This window comes from Phocoena phocoena, chromosome 1 (assembly GCF_963924675.1).
Source record: "Phocoena phocoena chromosome 1, mPhoPho1.1, whole genome shotgun sequence".
Lineage (NCBI taxonomy): Eukaryota > Metazoa > Chordata > Mammalia > Artiodactyla > Phocoenidae > Phocoena > Phocoena phocoena.
In genome coordinates this window covers 28,436,821-28,455,638 of record NC_089219.1, presented here as the reverse complement: position 1 = coordinate 28,455,638, position 18,818 = coordinate 28,436,821, and the positions used below count along the sequence as shown (strand labels likewise).

Genomic DNA, 18,818 nt, shown 5'->3' with positions numbered 1-18,818 from the left:
ATGGAGAAGCTGGGAATCAAGCCAAGCCGTGCTTCTTGGATTTTATCAGGATTTTGTTGGCAGACATCTGTGAAGTGGTTGAAAAGCTTGTACCTGTTTTATATTTGCTTCTGCTTCAGTGCTCTGTGGCTGTCAACAGGTACCATTTTCTTTATATATTTAAGATTTTTAAAAAAGCGTACTCGGTGTGAGTCTTTCAGTTCATTTTAAAGACTAGTAGGAGCCAGAAAAGCAACCTGCTAATTGACAGAAGTGGTCATCCTTTAGGTGGACACTTAGTTTGTTGGGTTTATTTGTCTGTTTTGTTTTAAACCAAAATTTAAATTGGGTTCTTTCTCTGTCTTTTTTTTTTGGCCGCTGCCACTCAGCATGTGGGATCCTTAGTTCCCCCACCAGGGATTGAATCCGTGCCCCATGCAGTGGAAGCATGGAGTCTTAACCACTGGACCGCCAGGGAAGTCCCTGGGTTATTTCTCATAAAGGAGGATTGGCATGATCATTTTGAGATTTGATGAAGATGTAATGAAAAGAAAAAGGTTTCAAAGTTAGAAGGACCTGGGTCCTGGAGCTGGATGTTTCTTTCCACTTAATGACTATAAAACATTGAGCAAGTTACCTATTGTCTGTAAGGAAACATAAGATCTACCTCATAACTTGACTTAAAACATAATATAATTAAAGCGTGTAGTACAATTCTCTGAACATAAGTGATACTTGGCTTTCTTTCCTTTCCTGAAGGAATCTACACTCTATACTTAGAGGGAGAATGTGTTCCTTGCTTCTTCCGTAGAATGGGGTTATGCTGATAGATTTTATAAAGTATGCTTTCCTCCTAGAGATTATTTCACCAGTCTGTTACCTCTTGCCAGGAAAAAGTGCCAAAAAGGCTAAATCTCAAAGAATATCCTTTTTTTCTGTCTTTTTTTTTCCTTTTCATTCTTTTGTTGACATTGTACCTTTCAGAGTATGAAATGTGAGGAAACAGCAATTTGAGAATGACTTCTCAGTATGTTGCCGTTCTGGGCAATGACCAAAAGACTTCTGTTGTAGAGACCACTGTCTGGGACAACTAATCCGTCTTTTGCCCCCATAATTAGAAAAGTTTCTGTTGCTTTCCAAAAGGAGTTGGTGGCCATGATCTTGAGAATCAAGTAATTACTGTATTTAACAATTTCAGTAACATCAGCTTTGGGGTTTTTGTTGTTTTGCGGTGGTGGTTGATGATTGCATAATTATAGCAGTGGAAATTGCAGTTGACAGAAAGCTGACCTAAATGTTTTTTACCCAGATGATGCTTTGCTGGGACAGCTAACTATTTCAAGCCAACATTTTATGTAAGATCATTTGAATTAAATAAGTAACTGATTTAGCACCATCAGAGTACCCACACTTTTTGAAGTTCACCTACCACATACCAGACCCCTGGCTGTAAACATTACATGTTCCATTTAATCTTATGATAACCAGAAAACAGATAGTTTTATTTTGTAGTTAGGAAATTGAGGCCCAGGGAGGCAAAATGACTTGACCAAGGTCATACAGCAAGAACATGACAGAGCCAGGAATCTAAATGCAGCTTTTTCTACTCTAGAGCTCACGCTTTTTTTCTTCTGCTATGCTGCCTTCCAACCGCAGGTGATCTTTTGGAGGACCAAAGACAGTTTTTTTGCCCTGAACGAGGATGAGCTTGTTATTTGAGGGATTCTGAGTATAGGGGAGGAAGAAGCATTGCTGAGAGTTTCTGTATTTGTAAGCTAGTTGGTTAAACATGGCACTGTGGTCTCACTGGGCTATTCTTTAGTATCCCTTGAGCCTGGTGCGTCAAGACAGCACCCTAAGGAACAGATTGAGTATAAAGGTGCAAAGGTGGTATTGGTAGGAGTGGTTATGATGGGAATTAGATTGTACCAGTTCCATTTTGGAAAAGTTTGGAGCTTTTATCATGGAAGAACCAAGAGCCATATGTGTTCAAACTGAGGGAACATGCAAGCAATACATGACAGACAGATTTTTTTATGTATTTTAATTTATCAGAGCTCTTTTGCATCAATTTTTTAAAAAACACAGTGTCCTAATAGCAAAAATGAATGAGACATAAGCAGAGTATCATAAGAAATTAAAATTTATAAAGCATTAAAAAAAATGTTCATTCTCATTACTAACTGAAGAGCTGCAGATTAAGATGAGAAATCCTTTTTAACCTATCATATTGATGAAAATCAAAGTAAAAATATCTAGTGCTGCCAATAGTCCTCCTATTGTGCTGGAGAGTTTGAACAGAGAACTTTCTGGCATAAATCAAGATCCTTAAAAAGTTCATATTCTTTGACTTAGTAATTCCCCCTTTAGGAATTTACCTCAAGGACATATTTTGATGGTTGTGAATGAGAGCAGTCATCAACACTTATTTATTCTGTGTTGCAAAACGTTGCTACAACCTGCCCCACAATAGGAGTGGTGAGATTATGGCATGTCCACATGGTGGAATATTACCTCACTTAAAAATTCACATTTTAGAAGAACAAGTACATGGGAAATGCTCCTAATGTTAAGCATGAGAAAGCATGATATACAGTTGCATATTCATATTCAAAATTGGTGTCGATTTTGTGAAAAGAAAAAATATTTTTATGTAATAGAAGGTCTGAAACAAGATATATAACTAAATGTTTATATATTTTTTGAGTAGTGGAATTATTATCTTTTTATACTTTTCTGTGTTTTCCAGGGTACATGTTAACTCTTTTTATAAGTGGGGGGGTAAAACCTATCTGAAGAAGCAACAACAAAACAACAGCAGCAAAAACCTGTTGTTGGTAGCCTGAGTCAGTATTTATCTACTCATGAATTTGTTTAGTTTTTATCTGAGCTCTTACGTTTTCCCTGATAAAATACATTCTTGATTGTTTGCTGTTGTCTTTAGCTCATGGATTATAGAAATTATTCCTGAAAAACTAAACAAAGCAGCTCTCCAATTATCCCCATTCCTGTTTATCACTTAGCAGTTTCTCCATCTTTGGGAGAGCCCCAGGTACCCACTGACTTATGTATAGTGGGCTTATTTTTTATTTCAGTTTTGGGTTCAGTGCTGGAGCCCACTGCTAGGAAGCAGTGATTACAATTTGATAAAAGATGCTCTGTGTTTTCCTTTTGAGCCATTGAATTACTATTTTTTTGTCTAACGTTATTGTTACATGGCTTAAAATAGCATTTTGGACCTGGGGATTATCAGTATCTGGAGAAAAACATGAAGTGACCCCAAGAATTTGGAAATTCCTCTTATAGATTGTCAGCTTCTTGAGAGCAGAGATTTTGCCTGTTGCTCACGCCAGCTATTTCTAGCAAGTACCAAGGGCTTGACCTATAGTAGATGCACCATAAAAATATTTGTTGACTGAATAATAATTTAGCAATAAGGGAATTGTCCTTTGAGAAACAACAACAATCTATCAACAATTTAATCAACAATAATTTAATAATTTAAATAAATATTTAAATAATTTAAATAAATAATAATTTAATAAAACAATAATTTAATCAACAATTAAAATCAACACAATCTATCATTTGAGAGTTAAAGCTTAAAATGAACACAATCGAGGCAAGGGTATGTAGAGGCACTTTAAAGAGACATAATGCCTTTGAGAACAACAAGATCTGATTAAAATATTCACAAATATTTTAACATCTAAAGAAAGAATGTGTGCATCTGAAGAGTTATATATGGCGCATGCACAGGAGAGGGCCGGAACCAGCATTGGAAACCTAAACCAAGGAGGGTCATTGAGGCTGATGTACTCCAGAAGCTAACAATTGGCTATGAAAACTTTTATTGTTATTCCCTTACTTCTGGGAAGTAGATTACAGAGTTAGTTAATAAGTATTTTGAGTACAGAGAAAAAGAATCCAATTCAGAACCAATTTTTGAGAACTTATTAGGAGTTTGGTCCTGGGCTAAGCATGAGGGTAATAAAGATGAGTACAGGGCTTCCCTGGTGGCGCAGTGGTTGGGAGTCCGCCTGCTGATGCAGGGGCCGTGGGTTCGTGCCCCGGTCCGGGAAGATCCCACATGCTAGGCCTGTGAGCCATGGCCGCTGGGCCTGCGCGTCCGGAGCCTGTGCTCCGCGGCGGGAGAGGCCACAGCGGTGAGAGGCCCGTGTACCGCAAAAAAAATAAAAATTAAAAATAAAATAAAATAAAGATGAGTACAACACAATTCCTGCCCTGGAAGAACTCCCAGTTTAATGAGGGAGACAGATGTATAAATACTATGGTGTGGTAAGTGAAAAGACAAAGGGATACCATGCCCTGAGTGCTACTGCAACCAGAGAAGCATTTAGCTTAGAGATGAAGGGGGAGAACTGAAGAATTCTCTCCAGAGAAACTGATGCCCGAACAGAAATTTGAAGGTTGAATTTGAAGGATTCGAAGGGTATTCCCAGGCAATGGGATTGCAAGAGCAAAAGCACAAAATTATGAAACAGCTTTTGGTAAATAAAGGAAACTCTATACGCAGTTTAGTGCTGCTGAAATGCAAAGAGCAAAGCTGGAATGGCAACTCCTGAAGAGGCAGATGGTGGCCAGGTGATGAAGGATCTTGTATGCCATGGAAAGAAGCTTTGATTTTAATCTTTTAAGGCAGATGGTCTACAAATTTTCTTGATTATGTACTTATATCCATAAAAAATGTTGAAGATGTGCCCCAGTTTTTGTTTGTTTATACATTATAATCAGCACCTTTGTACTAATGTCTTATGTTTATGAGAGATGCCCAAAACAAATATAAATAGTTTTAATATTTTCTTTTCATATCCCAATGATTTGTTTTGTGCACTTCTGGTAAGCAAAAACTCTACTTTGGAGAGAATTGCCTTAGGAAATTGGGAGCTAGTGAAAACTTTAAGCAGAAGAATAATACCGGTAAATTTCTAGAACATTTTTGCTGGAATATGAAAGAATGGTAATGGTGGGGATGGGACAAAGATGGAAAGGGGAGGGAGGTCAGGGCTAGAGGTAAGGATATCTGTTAGAAAGCTAATGAAATAGTAGTCCAGGAGAAAATTGATGAGGCTCTGTGTCTTCAAGGAACCTCTCTCTCACTGGAGAGAGTAATTTTACTCAATGCAAATCAGTAGATTTAGGGGTAAGTAGATGGGTAGAATTTAGGAATTCTGTAGTAAGAGATTAGATGAGGTTATTTATTTTTTTAATTGAGATGTAATACCACGATTTAATTCCAGAACAGTTTACTCACCTCCTAAAAGAAACCTCATACCCATCAGCAGTCATTCCCTCTTTCTCCCTCCCCTAGCTTCTGGAAACCACTAAGCTACTTTTTTTTTTTTTTTTAATATGAATTAGTTCCTCAAAGTTGTTTATTAATTAATTAATTTATTTTTGCTGTGTTGGGTCTTCATTTCTGTGCTAGGGCTTTCTCTAGTTGTGGCAAGTGGGGGCCACTCTTCATCGCGGTGCGTGGGCCTCTCACTCTCGCGGCCTCTCTTGTTGCGGAGCACAGGCTCCAGACGTCTGTGCAGGCTCAGTAGTTGTGGCTCACGGGCCTAGTTGCTCTGCGGCATGTGGGATCCTCCCAGGCCAGGGCTCAAACCCGTGTCCCCTGCATTAGCAGGCAGATTCTCAACCGCTGTGCCACCAGAGAAGCCCCACTAAGCTACTTTTGGACTCTATGGATTTGCCTATTCTGGACATTTAATATAAATGAATTCATACAATATGTGGCCTTTTATGTCTAGCTGCTTTCACTTAGGGTAATGTTTTCAAGATTCATTCATGTTGTAACATATATCAGTACTTCATTCCTTTTCATAGCTGAATAATATTTCATTGTATCTATACCTAGGAGTGGAATTGCTGGATCATATGGTAACTCTTTGTTTAACTTTTTGTTTGCTACAGCTGCTGCACCGTTTTACATTTCCACCAGCAATGTATTAGGGTTCCAATTTCTCCATGTCCTCACCAACACTTGTTACTGTCTGTTTTTTGATTGTCATAGAGGAGGTTGTTGAAGGTTAGAAGAATCAGGGAAGGCTTCGTGAAGGAAATGGAACTTGGTTTGGGCCTAATACATATCCACTTTGCAGACAGACAAACTGATACAATTAGAAACAAGGACTGGTCAAATAACCATATGGGTACAGATTATTTATTTGTTGTATTTTTATTATTATTGCTTATTCATTCAACAAATATTTATTGAGCCAGGCACTGTTCTTTGTGAGGGACCTCTAGCCAGGTTCCTGGCTTAGCCTTCCCAGTCAGGGAAGCTTTCTGAATGAGCAGACCACATTTGCTGTCTCTATTCTCCCACCTCTGTCCTCTTCTGAATCCAGTGAAGTGTGGCTTCTGCCTAAACCTTGGCTTTTACCAAGGTAACCAGTGACTTCCCTAGCTTGACACCTTTACTTTTTACCTTACTTAACATCTCTGCTGCATTTGACACCTTTGACTACTTTCTTGATACCCTTTCCTCAGTTGCCTTAAGTTACAGCATGCTTTTCTTTGCTCTCCCTTACAGCTGATGCATCGCACTTTCTAATTCTTCCCACACTTCCTTCTCAGCTTGTCCCTTAAATGTTTTGTTCTTCAGGGTTCTGTTTCTACCCTTTCTTGTCTCACACTTGTGCGCTCTCCCTGGGCAATCTCATTCTTTCCCATAATTGTAACCTGTGTGCTCACTACTCCCAAGTCTATACGTGTTCAATTCACTTCTCTCCTGGGCCCCAGACCACATAGCCACCTGTATGTCACACATCTCCAACTGGATGTCTCCCAGCTACCTCCAACTTAATATATCAAGACTGAACTCACGATCTTTTACCCCTCTTCCTCCTTTATTCCCTGTAGCGGTGCGAAGATCACCTCTACTCGTATACTTAGGTAGAAATCCCTGAAGCATCCTATACTCCTTTTTCTCTTCCACATTCAAATCGCTTTTCATAGAGTGCCATTTCATGTTTCCACAGAGTACTCCATTCCTCTGCCTATGTCATTACCATTCTCTCTGATGTATTCTTTTCTTAAAAAATAAATTTATTTATTTATTTTTATTTTTGGCTGAGTTGGGTCTTTTTAAAATTTTTTATTTTATTTATATATATATATATTTTTTTGGCTGTGTTGGGTCTTCTTTGCTGGGCACGGGCTTTCTCTAGTTGCGGCAAGCTGGGGCTACCCTTCATTGTGGTGCATGGGCTTCTCACTGTGGTGGCTTCTCGTTGCAGAGCACGGGCTCTAGGCGTGTGGGCTTCAGTAGTTGTGGCACGTGGGCTCAGTAGTTGTGGCTCGCGGGCTCTAGAGCGCAGGCTCAGTAGTTGTGGCACACGGGTTTAGTTGCTCCACGGCATGTGGGATCTTCCTGGACCAGGGCTTGAACCCATGTTCCCTTCATTGGCAGGTGGATTCTTAACCACTGCGCCACCAGGGAAGTCCTGGCAGGCGGATTCTTAACCACTGTGCCAACAGGGAAGTCCCTGCCTGATGTTTTCTGATTCAGGTCAACATAAGCTCCTTTCTGGTGCTTTCCCTGAAGCCTTGATTTGAACTTGTTCTTTAGTGTTCTCACAGCGTCTATATATTTCTCTATTATTATGCCGTATTATACTGTGTTGGTTTTAGGCTTTGTGAGGAGAGGTTCAGAGTAGGTTTTGCCCTAGAATGTGGTCTTTCCTCCTGAAGGCCTTTCTAGTGTCTGCTGGTCTGTGTTGTTAATGTGATTTCTTCACTTCGGCAGAGCAGGAATTCTAAAATGCTCCTACCTCCTACCCCAGCACTGCTTGACCTCTAGTGATCCTGTCTCCTTCTCATCGATGTAACATCTAGTATATGACAAACCTGTGCCTTTATGTCCTAGCCCTGAGCCTTTTGGGATCTGCTCTTTTCACAGCTCCTTCTCCAGTGTCCTGCCACTCAAATTCTAGCCAGATTCAGATCTCTGCTCCTTGGGCTTGGTGAGAACCCTCTGTTCTGTTTGGGGTCCAGCTTTCTGTGCTGTGGTTGAAAAGCTGTCCCTTAAAAGAGAACTGGGCAATTATGGGGCTCACTTCAAGTTTCCCTTCTCTCAGAGATTGTAATCTTGCACTGACTATTATATTCTTATGGAAAACAGTTGTCTTAAGTATTCTATCCAGTTTCGTAGTCATTTATGGTAGATTGTGAGTCTGGTACCAGTTCCATCATGGCTGGGAGCAGAAGTCTGCTATGATTATTTGCTTATGTGTCTACTTCATGAAACTGTTTTACTCATAGTTACATACCTAACATATAGCATGTAGTAGGTAGCAATAAAGGTTTGTTGGGTTAACCTGAAGATAATGCTAGAAATAGGACCACCTTGGAATATACATGTTAAGGAGAATCAATCTTTCATACTCTGTTTTTCAGTATTGGCCTATTAAGTGGGCACTTCATTTCCCAGGAAGGTAATTTTTGTTCTCTTTTTCCCACCTTTCTCTGACACTCTCCGTGAATGGAAGAGCGATTTTTCTGTTTGGTGATATTGGAAAAGAATTCTGTTGTGTGGAATGGCTAGTCTTCAGGATTTTCATGTATTCTCACCCTGCCATGCTCTAACTGGTCTGCCCATGCCAAGACAGCCTGCATTTGTCCAATTGGTAAGTTTAATTCAGTGTAGGAAAGTATTAGGAAGCCCATTTGTGATTATACATCTAAGTTATGTTCTCCAGTCACCTTACACTTATAAAGATGATATTTTGGTCTCCATCTACCTCTAACTGCCAGGTTTTATTTTTTTCATTAGTCCTAAACTTTGGATGGGAGAGATTAATTATCACCCTCAGCCCTCACAGAGACTGCAGATGGGACAGAGACAGCTTCTGGCTTAGCAAGAGGTCTTCCTCCACTAGTTGCCATTCTCATTTTGTTCTTATAACTGCTCGCATTTGCCCCTGACAGACAGAAGGCACCTGAACTCACTTTCTTCCTTTGCCCCCACCTTTTAGTTGTACTTTGAGGGCTGTAGCCCCTGTTGTACCAGTCAGACCAAGTGGTATCTTTTGTCGTTGAAGAGAATAATATTTTTTGAACATGCATTGTTCTTATCTTTAGGAGAAAAGCATTTTCCAGAGAGTTTTTGGGTGGCATTATATCCCTGCTCTTCTTGTATCTGCTGGGCACCTCATTTAAGGTGGATGACTAATGGAATACACCTCATAGCGATGAGCCTTCCGCAGGAACTTTCTCCTGCCAAACTGTCCTATATTCTTAACTGCATTGCACTACAGGAAGGTAATAAATTATTAATCCTAAATCTGTCTCCTCAGATTGTGATAATGACTTGAGTACATCGCAGCTGGGGGAGGTAGAGTTTTCTGGTCGTTAACATAAACCATGCAAGCTTTTTGATTCTAAAATTCAGCTAGCATTGAGCAAGTCTATGGGATCTTTTTATATCACAATTTAATTGACTTCGGTAAGACCAATCAGAATTATCTAAAGTTAGCTTCTCTCCCAATGAAATGAAGTAATTGTCTCTTGCTTAAATACTCTTCAGTAAAAGATAATCATCTTAAGTCCTTCTCTCTAGCTAGAAAAACGATAATTTTGGTGGGTTCTTTTTGCCCTTTAGAAACATTATGCAAACACAGACTTATTTCCTAACTTGTGTGATAAAGTGAAGAGGGTTAAGAAAATGGCATAATTGGGCAGTAGATCCAGTTCAATTTAAAAGCTGTCTTAAATTGACTCTCCTTAGGAATTCCTCAGAGAGGAAATAATACAGTAGTGGAGGAATTTATAAAAAGAGAATAATTGCAGGACCAAAGCAAGGCCTTGGTCCAGACATTGTGTGGAATCAGCAGGAACATGATCAAGACTGTGAGTGTGGTTACTCTTTGGACATCTATTCTCAGGTGAGTAGTATTGAACAGTTTGGGTTAAAATGCACAGCTCTTGGTTTGAGGACCTGCCCTTTGAACTTTCTGATCCTCCATCCAAGAGCTTCCGTAAGAAAAGACAGCGTGTGTGGTTAAGATCCTTTAACCACTTTTGATTCCAGACACTACTGGATATGTTTTAGAGAGAAGTTGTAAGAATTGGTCTTGACCACCTACCTAGTTCATCAACTGAGCAAGAAACAGGAGGCAGAGTGGACAAGAGCATGGAGCATGGACTCAGGAGTCAGACAAGCCTGTATCTGAGTCCTGGTTCTATTATATACTGGGTGGTATTACTGAAACCCACCTTTCATCAGGTTCCTCATCTACAAAACAAGAATGACAGTACCTCTGATAGGATTGTTACGAAGATTAAATGAAATGTTCACACAAAGTGCTTAGCCTACTCCCAGGTGCATAAATAACCATTCAGCAAATGTTAGTAGTAGTCATTATGATGTGATGACATAAAATCCTGTTTGGTTAGGCTCTTGTCTTATCCCAAGATGACCCCGTAGGCAGTAGGTTTGAGGTCTCTGCTGGCTTCTTAAACCTCTGTCTAGTGGGATGTCAATCCCCACATTTTTTTAGAGTATACTGTAGGCAGCTGGCCTTTCTGCATTCTCAGGAGAAGTAGGCCTCCATTCAGGCCTGAGGTTGGTTGAAGCCCATGACAGGGTGGGCTGTGTTGTGCATCTCCTGTAATTGTAACATGCCACTAAGGAGCACGACTGCTTGTTGGCTACTTGTTTCTTCTTCAGCCAGGGATACTTTTCCTCTGGAAGAGGACTTTGTTCTGCTGCCATGACACCATCTGGCCCTCAGCCCTGGTTCACTTCCCCCAACACTGATGATATGCCCATGTTTGGCAAACTCTTGTGCTAGGCCAGATTGGCTTTGTCTTTTAGTCAGGGCAGTGTTTTGCCTGGGGCTACTTCAATAGCATTTTTTGGATTTTATATCAGAAGTAGCTTGCAGAGTTACTTCCTTCCATCAAAATGTATTTATTGGATGCCTACTATCTTAGGCATTAGAAATGCAGTGGTAAGACGGACATGGTCTCTTCCCTCTTGGAGCTTGCAGTCTAGTGATTCCTTGGCCATTACTAGGGAACAGAAGGTCCCTTCAAGAGGGATGATGTTACTGGTATCAAGGTTCCCTTCAAAGAGGCTGAGAGTCTCAAGGTAATTCAATGACAGGAGAGACCCAGTTTTACTTGCAGAATCCTAAGAGACTAGGGAATTTGATGTCTCAAGCTGGTCTCAATAGAGTAACCATCTGCTAAGAATTATGTAGGTGAGTCCCCTGTCTATTAATGCAGTATATCCAGCTTTCCTTTCAATCCAGCCCACTCTTGCCACCATTAATAACCCACATCCCTGAATAAGCAGCGAGGGTGGTTATCTGGAGATTTGGAAAAAGTGCGACAGCTGCAGCCCTTGCCCCAATTTGGAAGTATATGTGTGTCCTCTGGTGATTTCATGGGTATTAGATATAACCAGTCAGTCAGCTCCTGAAACTCTTTTTTGCATCAGGTTTGTTACTTTAGGCCCTCAGGTGAACAGTTCCAGTGCAAGGCAAGCACCAAATTATATAAATTTTGAACTTCTTTGGTCAGTCACAAAAGGAAACTGTAAAATACCCTGAGATGAGATGGAATTATGAATGTCCCTGAATGATGAGTTAACTGTCACAGGCGCTGTTCTAGGAGAAATAAAAGCAGAGAGGAATGCTGGCCAAGGCCTATCCAGCTCCACCAACTGCAGACTCTGCCCCTGAAGATGGACGCCTAGTGTAGCTCATCCCATTTCTCCTTTTAAAACTCTCCCAGCAAATGACAGGATTTTTAGGAATGCTTTCTTTCTTCCAACTGGCTTAAACGTTATGCTTTGATTCTAATCGAGCAGCAATTTAAAGTAAAAGCTTATGGATTCTCTCACTTTTAGGTAATAAAGGAAATCACTCGTATTACCAGATGTGGGAGATGGGAAGTTTGTATTGATTTGATTTTACTTCTGTACTCTAATTTCAGATTTAGGTTTAAAATTTTAAAGGGACTGCTATTCTGCCTATTAAGAAAGGGCTCCTCTGTTTTTTTTTGTTTTTTGTTTTTTTTATACAACTCAGTGCTTATTGTCCTTAACTGTGGGCAACCTGAGTCAGCTGGAAGCTTACGGAAGTAGGCCTGGTAGAATGAAAGAGTCTTAATCAGAATAAATGAAGCAACCTTGTAGAGAGAAGCTGAAGAGCTAGGTTCCACCTGTGAAAGTTGCATCCTGCTGGGTCAGTCTGTGGCTTTTGGCCTGAAGGAAAACAGCCCCCTGTGCTGAAGCAGTGCCAAGCTTCTATTCTGCCTGTGCATTCTACTTCTTCCATCTCTCTGGCTGCTCTAGCTTGCTTCCTTCCTCCCTCCCTCCCTCCCTTCCTCTTTAACCCTTTCTTTTTTGATTTTAAAAGTCACACATGCTTAATGTAGAAAGTTTAGGAAACGATTATTCCAGATAGAAATAACTACATCCTGCGAATTCCATTGCCAGAGATGACCACTGTGAACCTGAGGCTGTAGTTTCAGGAATATCGCTGGGGAAGTTCTGTTTGTGAGAGCTTGCTTGCTCTGCTCAGTTACTGGAGGCCGCCATGGCACCAGCCATCTCTGGACCTGGTAGAAGGGAGATATTCTGTTCTTGCAAAGGCCCTGTCTCAGCCTGACAGAAGCTCCTGGCTCTTCCTGTCTAACTGCTTGGTTTTCAAAATTGCTCTCAGCTGTGCTCCCCAGAGTTGTGTATAAGCTGCACCCTGACATTTCTCATAATGCACTTTTGAAATGGGTGAATTTTCATATTACCCCTTCTCAGAAAGGTTTAAGGGAGGGCTTGACCTCTAAGCTCAAGTAAGTAGATCTTGAGCAAGGTTGTTTGCCCAGGATAGTCAGGCCGGAAGGGAAGGTTTTCTGGCTTTTCCACGGAGACTTTCGCTGATGAGCATACCCTTCTTTCCTTCCCCAAGCTGTTTTGATTGAGCTCTTCCGCCCCCACTCCTTTGTGTCTCACGTGGCGGCTGCCTCTGTCAGGAGGGAGGGAGAGGCAAAGAATGAAGGCCCTCTGTGTGTGGTGTGTCTTTAGGGGTTTCTCTGTGTGCCTTTGCGGGGTGTGTGTATGTGTGTGTGAGAGAGAGAGACAGAGAGACCAGGCGCACTTGGGCATCCTTGTTGCCCTGCCTAGAATTAATGTCACTTTTAAGCAGCAGAGAAATATTGTCATTTTACAGGTGAGGATAAGGAAAGGCCAGTTTCTCTGTGGCTAGACAGAGTCTGTACTAGATAATTGGATAGTAAGGAATGTTTGTTGACCATTTTGCCAAGATTTTTATTTCTGTCACACATTCTGTGGAATGTGTGAATTACAATCAACTTGAAGATGGAAGTATAGGAGAAAGAATGATTGTGTGTGTGTATGTGTGTGTGTGTGCGCGCGCGCGTGTGTGTACATGTCATAAAAATGAAGTTATTGAAAGCCACACATCTGCAGTAAATAAACCAAACAATGCCAAATTATCTGAATGTCAGTGCTAGGCTATGTTGATGACTGACTAGATTACAATTTTCTAATATTTGTGATCTCTGGTGCTTTATACGTGTGGTCATATTCAGTGCCTTAAAATATGCTTACCGCATTTTTAATACCTTCTCTAGGATGCTTAATTCAAATCACTTAATGATAATTAGTATCTAGGTGTTATGTACATACAATTCCTGTCAACAAGGACTGTCCCTGGCTAAATAAAACCCAGTTCCTGCCATCAGAGTGTTCACGCTATGGAGGCAGAGATAGATGTAGAAACATAAAAAAGCATGATAAACTCCACGATGTGTTATGGGAGCACAAAGAGTGGGGCAGGGAAGAGCTGAACCCTACTCTATAGCAGACTGGTGAGACAAGTGATATTCTAATCCCTTTGAACTTCCTTCTCTCGGATTCATTTGAAGTGGTTTTTAACCTGCAGAGCTCTTTCATTTCTTTATCACAGAGGGAGGGGTGGAGGGAAGAGTATATACAGCTCTGTAAAGTCTAGAGAATAAGAGCCCTAAGAAAATTTTATTTTTATTTCTGTACAGATACAGATTGGCTTTGATTTAATTTAAATAAACTGGCTCTTAAAAATTCTAAGAATACTAACTACTCGTACAGTTTCGCTTTCATTTACACACAGATGAGAAAGCATCTGTAGCTCTGCATTTTATTTGTTATAAGCAAAAAGTGGTATGAGATATTTAAGTATCTGAAGCTTGGTTGTATTGAGTCCTCGCATGTCCCAGTTCAGCCCACTGCAGGTTTTTTTTTTTTTTTTTTATGAGACTTACATAATACTCCAAAAAGAGAGATTTTTAATGGATAAATTGACATAAAATTTTCCTCTATTGGCCATATCTGCTGAAGTAACACTTCATGGTTTGCTATATTATTTCCTTATTTCTTCTCAAGCTTACTGCTGTTTTATTTAATTTACATATCTCTGCTTCAGCCCTCTAAATGACCTTCTCTTTAGAAACAACAAAACCAGCCAGCAAAAAAAAAAGAAAAGGAAAGGAAAGAAAAGAAAACCAAAAAAAAAGAATACCCCACCAAAAACCCAAAAAACCTTCTCCCGAAACAAAACAGTGCTCTGTTTCAAGGTTTATTGTGTGGATTTACAAAGAAGGTTGGTGTGATTGTGAATGCAAATAATTTATCAGCCCTGTAGTCAGAGACAGGAATCAACTGCAGGTTCTTTTTTTTTTTTGCGGTACGCAAGCCTCTCACTGCTGTGGCCTCTCCAGTTGCGGAGCACAGGCTCCGGACGCGCAGGCTCAGCGGCCATGGCTCACGGGTCCAGCCGCTCCGCGGCATGTGGAATCTTCCCGGACCGGGGCACGAACCCGTGTCCCCTGCCTTGGCAGGCGGACTCTCAACCACTGCACCACCAGGGAAGCCCCCCAACTGCAGGTTCTTAACAATAACATCTACAAGTGGGCTATATAGGGAGTTGCTAGATTAATGACATCATATCCTGGGGCTTTTCTCTTTAGAAAAAAAAAGTCTTTCTTGTTAGGACCACTTTTATTTACAGGCCAAAGTTTATCTGTTATCATTTGATACCTGTGCTTTTTGAAGTACGAAGACAGTGTTTCATAGAGAGGTGTGGGCTCCTTCACGCTGTGGCTTGGAGGCGTGCTCTCCTTGCTGACAGGATTCTCCATAGTCTTTTAGTCATAAAGTGGTGGGAGAAAAAGCAAAGCAGCAGATTCTGAGAATATTATATGCAGCATTGTAACCCCCAGTCACAGTTTTTTTTGTTTTGTTTTGTTTTTTAAGTACATCGTTTACTCATTTGCCTTCAATCTGCTTTTAAATATTATAAAGCCCTTGATGACTGGCTCATTTCTGAGCAGGTGACTTTATGGTAGGAGAGCTATTTTCAGCTATACCAGTGTTTCGATTAGTACTCTCACTTATGACTTGGTTGTGAAAATGGCTTTGGACTAAACCGTAACAGATAGGTCTTTTGAAACTTTATAGCAACCATATCCAATTAAGGCAAACTTCTGATTTACTAATAAGTATCAGGTAGAAATTAAAGGCATTAGAATTGTGATAGACTGGTTTACATTTTTCATCCAGGTGACCAGAACTTAGATGTGTTTTTTTCTTTTACTTTTCCTCATTACTCAGGAGAATGGAAATTGAATGGATCTAGATGTCATCAGTGATGGATGAATATTTGCCTGGGTGAACTGGGAAGCTATTCTCCACTGTTGCTTTGTTCTGAAAGTTCCATGGTGAAAGCCTGTCTTGCCTTTGAGTGAAGTGGAGTGAGTGGTCTGAAATAGATAGCTCGGGAACTAAAATTTGGTTGGTCCTTTCATGAGGAAAGATTGCTTTGTGATTTGAAAAGATTTTTCAGTTCAGTGTTTAGGCAGGAAAGGCTGTTTCCTAGCTGGTTATGTTAGATTCCTTTATCTCTTTTTAATCCATTTGGCTTTTTGTTAGTTTCTCATTTTGCACATCTCCCATCATACCTCCCATTCAGTGCTCTCCCCAGTTTGATTCAAAAAGCTCTTTCCCATTTCTTAGTGAACTGGGAACTTTGCTTTTCTCTCTTGTCCCTCCCTTTTAGCCAAGGAAATGAAATAACATTAAGAATCCGACTAAAACTTAAGTAATTCCATATTAGAACTGACATCTTTTGCCAGACTTTGTTAAAAAAACAAACAAACATAAATTAATTTAAATGTTGGGTAAACTTTAAAAATTAACACATAATTCTTTGAATGCCTACTATGTGCCAAGCATTTTGCTGGGCCTACAAATACAGTGATACAGGATACAACCCTAGCACTTAAAGAGGGCAGAGTGTGTGAGGTAGACAAACGAATATGATCCAGTGAGAGAAATGCCATGGTAGAGGTATATGTAGGATATGCAGATGAGAGGAATCTTGGGTGAAGGTTTCAAGGAAGACTTTCTGGAAGAAGTGGTGCCTGAGCTGAAATGAAGTGCAGTAACGACAACAAAAAGTAATGGCAGCTGTTAATTACTGAGCTTTAACTACATGCCAGGCATTGTGTTAAGTACGTTGCATAGCTTATCTCCTTTTATATCTATTATGAACCTGTTATCATTCCTATTTTTACACATGAAGAAACCAAGATATTTGACCCAAGATGATACAGCTAGTAAGTTGATTGGATTGATATTAAAACCCAGGCAGTCTTATTTCAGAGGCCAAAGTCTTAACCAGACTTGAGGGGTGGGGGTCAGAATATGGGGTGAGATGGAATAAGGGTGTTAATCTTGGTATGGGATTATCTTCTGGATATAAAATTTTTAATGTAATTTTCTGAGGGTTCTGTATGAACCTCCAACCTCACTTTGGAGGCTGGATGTATTTTCTTATTAAACCAAGATTAAATGAGGGTGGTTTTCATAGTTCCTTTAATCTGTAAAGTACAGTTATAGGTAGATTAAAAGAACATTTCCCCCCTCTTTTGCCTGTAAATATTGCCCTCCTCTAAGGAGACGTTAAGGTGCTGTTTTTCACCTCAGCAGTTTGCTGCAATCCAGTACCTTTGAGGCTTCTTTATTGACAGTCTTATAGATGAGAGCTTACTCTTCTAAGTATTCTTAACTAGAGAAGTGCTGAAAGGCTCAGGTTTTGTGATCGAGTCCTTGGAAGCTGGTTTTTCCACCTAGCAGACAATCAAGAGTTAATGTGAACAGCGGCTGAAAGGTACCTGGTGGGCAGCTAGTTCCACGGAGCCTTTGCCTTTGATCAGAATGGTCTTTGGGAAAAATGGAAACTTTCCAGTCAAGGGAAAGGAGTCAGAATATGGACTTAAAGACTACTGATTCTTCTTTAGCAGTAGTTTAGTTCCAACAAATCACCTAAACCATAACATTTAACAAACTGTGCTCTTAACAAAGCTAGGCACACAGCAAAGACGATAGTAATTATTTTCTTTTCTAAGGACTGCTTTTCTAAGGACTGCCACCTTTCAATCTAACTTGTATGCAGTCGAGGAAAAAAGTATTGGCCCTTTTGAAAAGGAAGAGAGAGGGGAATGGTCATTACCCTGGCTTTTTCCAAACTTCATACCTGATTGTGCCCTCCAAAGGATTTAGTTACTCCCTCTGCCTTGCTTTCTGAATATGCTAACCCCCTGCAGGAGAGAACTGGTGTGGAGAGTAACATGGAACCATTTTTGTATTTGTTTATTAGTGGGTGTGCAGGTGACAGACATGCTGATAGTCAAAAGGAAGGTGGAGGCTGCCCCCTGAGGTGGTTTGTTTTTGAACAGTTCCTGTGAGTTGTTTTTGGGATGGATAATATGCCTGCTGGTCTCATTTTCATATGGCATCCATATTGGCTGAGACCTACTGCTTCTGAGAGCATGCATACTTCTGATGATAGCTTCAGGAAGACAGGTGGTGTGGAGCCGTAGTTCAGTCACTGCCTGAAGCACCAAATTTAAAGCTTTTGCCTTGCTGCTTGGTAATAATTATTGCAGGTATAATTACCAAAGGAATGCTTTGAATGGATTCTTGACCATATTGTAAAATTGTGAAATTTCAAGAAAAGAGTTTTAGTTTCAGTGAATGTTAAAAGTAAGTGCAGGATGGCTTCACAGGCGAATTTTATCAAAAATTTAGAGAAGAGCTAACACCTATCCTTCTCAAACTCTTCCAAAATATTGCGGAGGGGGGAACACTCCCAAACGCGTTCTACGAGGCCACCATCACCCTGATACCAAAACCAGACAAAGATATCACAAAAAAAGAAAATTACAGACCAATATCACTGATGCACATAGATGCAAAAATCCTCAACAAAATGCTAGCAAACAGAATCTAACAACACATTTAAAAGGATCATACACCATGATCAAGTGGGATTTATCCCAGGAATGCAAGGATTCTTCATTATACGCAAATCAATCAGTTTGATACACCATGTTAACAAATAAAAACCATATGATCATCTCAATAGATGCAGAAAAAGCTTTTGACAAAATTCAACACCGATTTATGAAAAAATTCTCCAGAAAGTGGGAATAGAGGGAACCTATCTGAACATAATAAAGGCCATATATGACAAACCCACAGCAAACATCATTCTCAGTGGTGAAAAACTGAAAGCATTTCCTCTAAGATCAGGAACAAGACAAGGATGTCCCCTTTCACCACTCTTATTCAACATACTTTTGGAAGTCCTAGCCATGGCAATCAGAGAAGAAAAAGAAATAAAAGGAATCCAAATTGGAAAAGAAGAAGTAAAACTGTCACTGTTAGTGGATGACATGATACAGTACATAGAAAATCCTAAAGATGCCACCAGAAAACTAGTCATCAATGAATTTGGTAAAGTTGC

The 18,818-nt window shown here is 40.2% G+C and overlaps 1 protein-coding gene across 1 annotated transcript in view; it reads left to right on the top strand.

Annotated features, from left to right (window-relative positions):
• KIAA0319L (KIAA0319 like) overlaps window positions 1–18,818 on the top strand; it is a 102,197-nt gene continuing 83,379 nt past the window's right edge. The window contains exon 1 of the mRNA XM_065873584.1: window positions 1–139. Coding sequence (XP_065729656.1) covers window positions 1–139 — 139 coding nt within the window. The remainder of the gene's footprint in view (window positions 140–18,818) is intronic.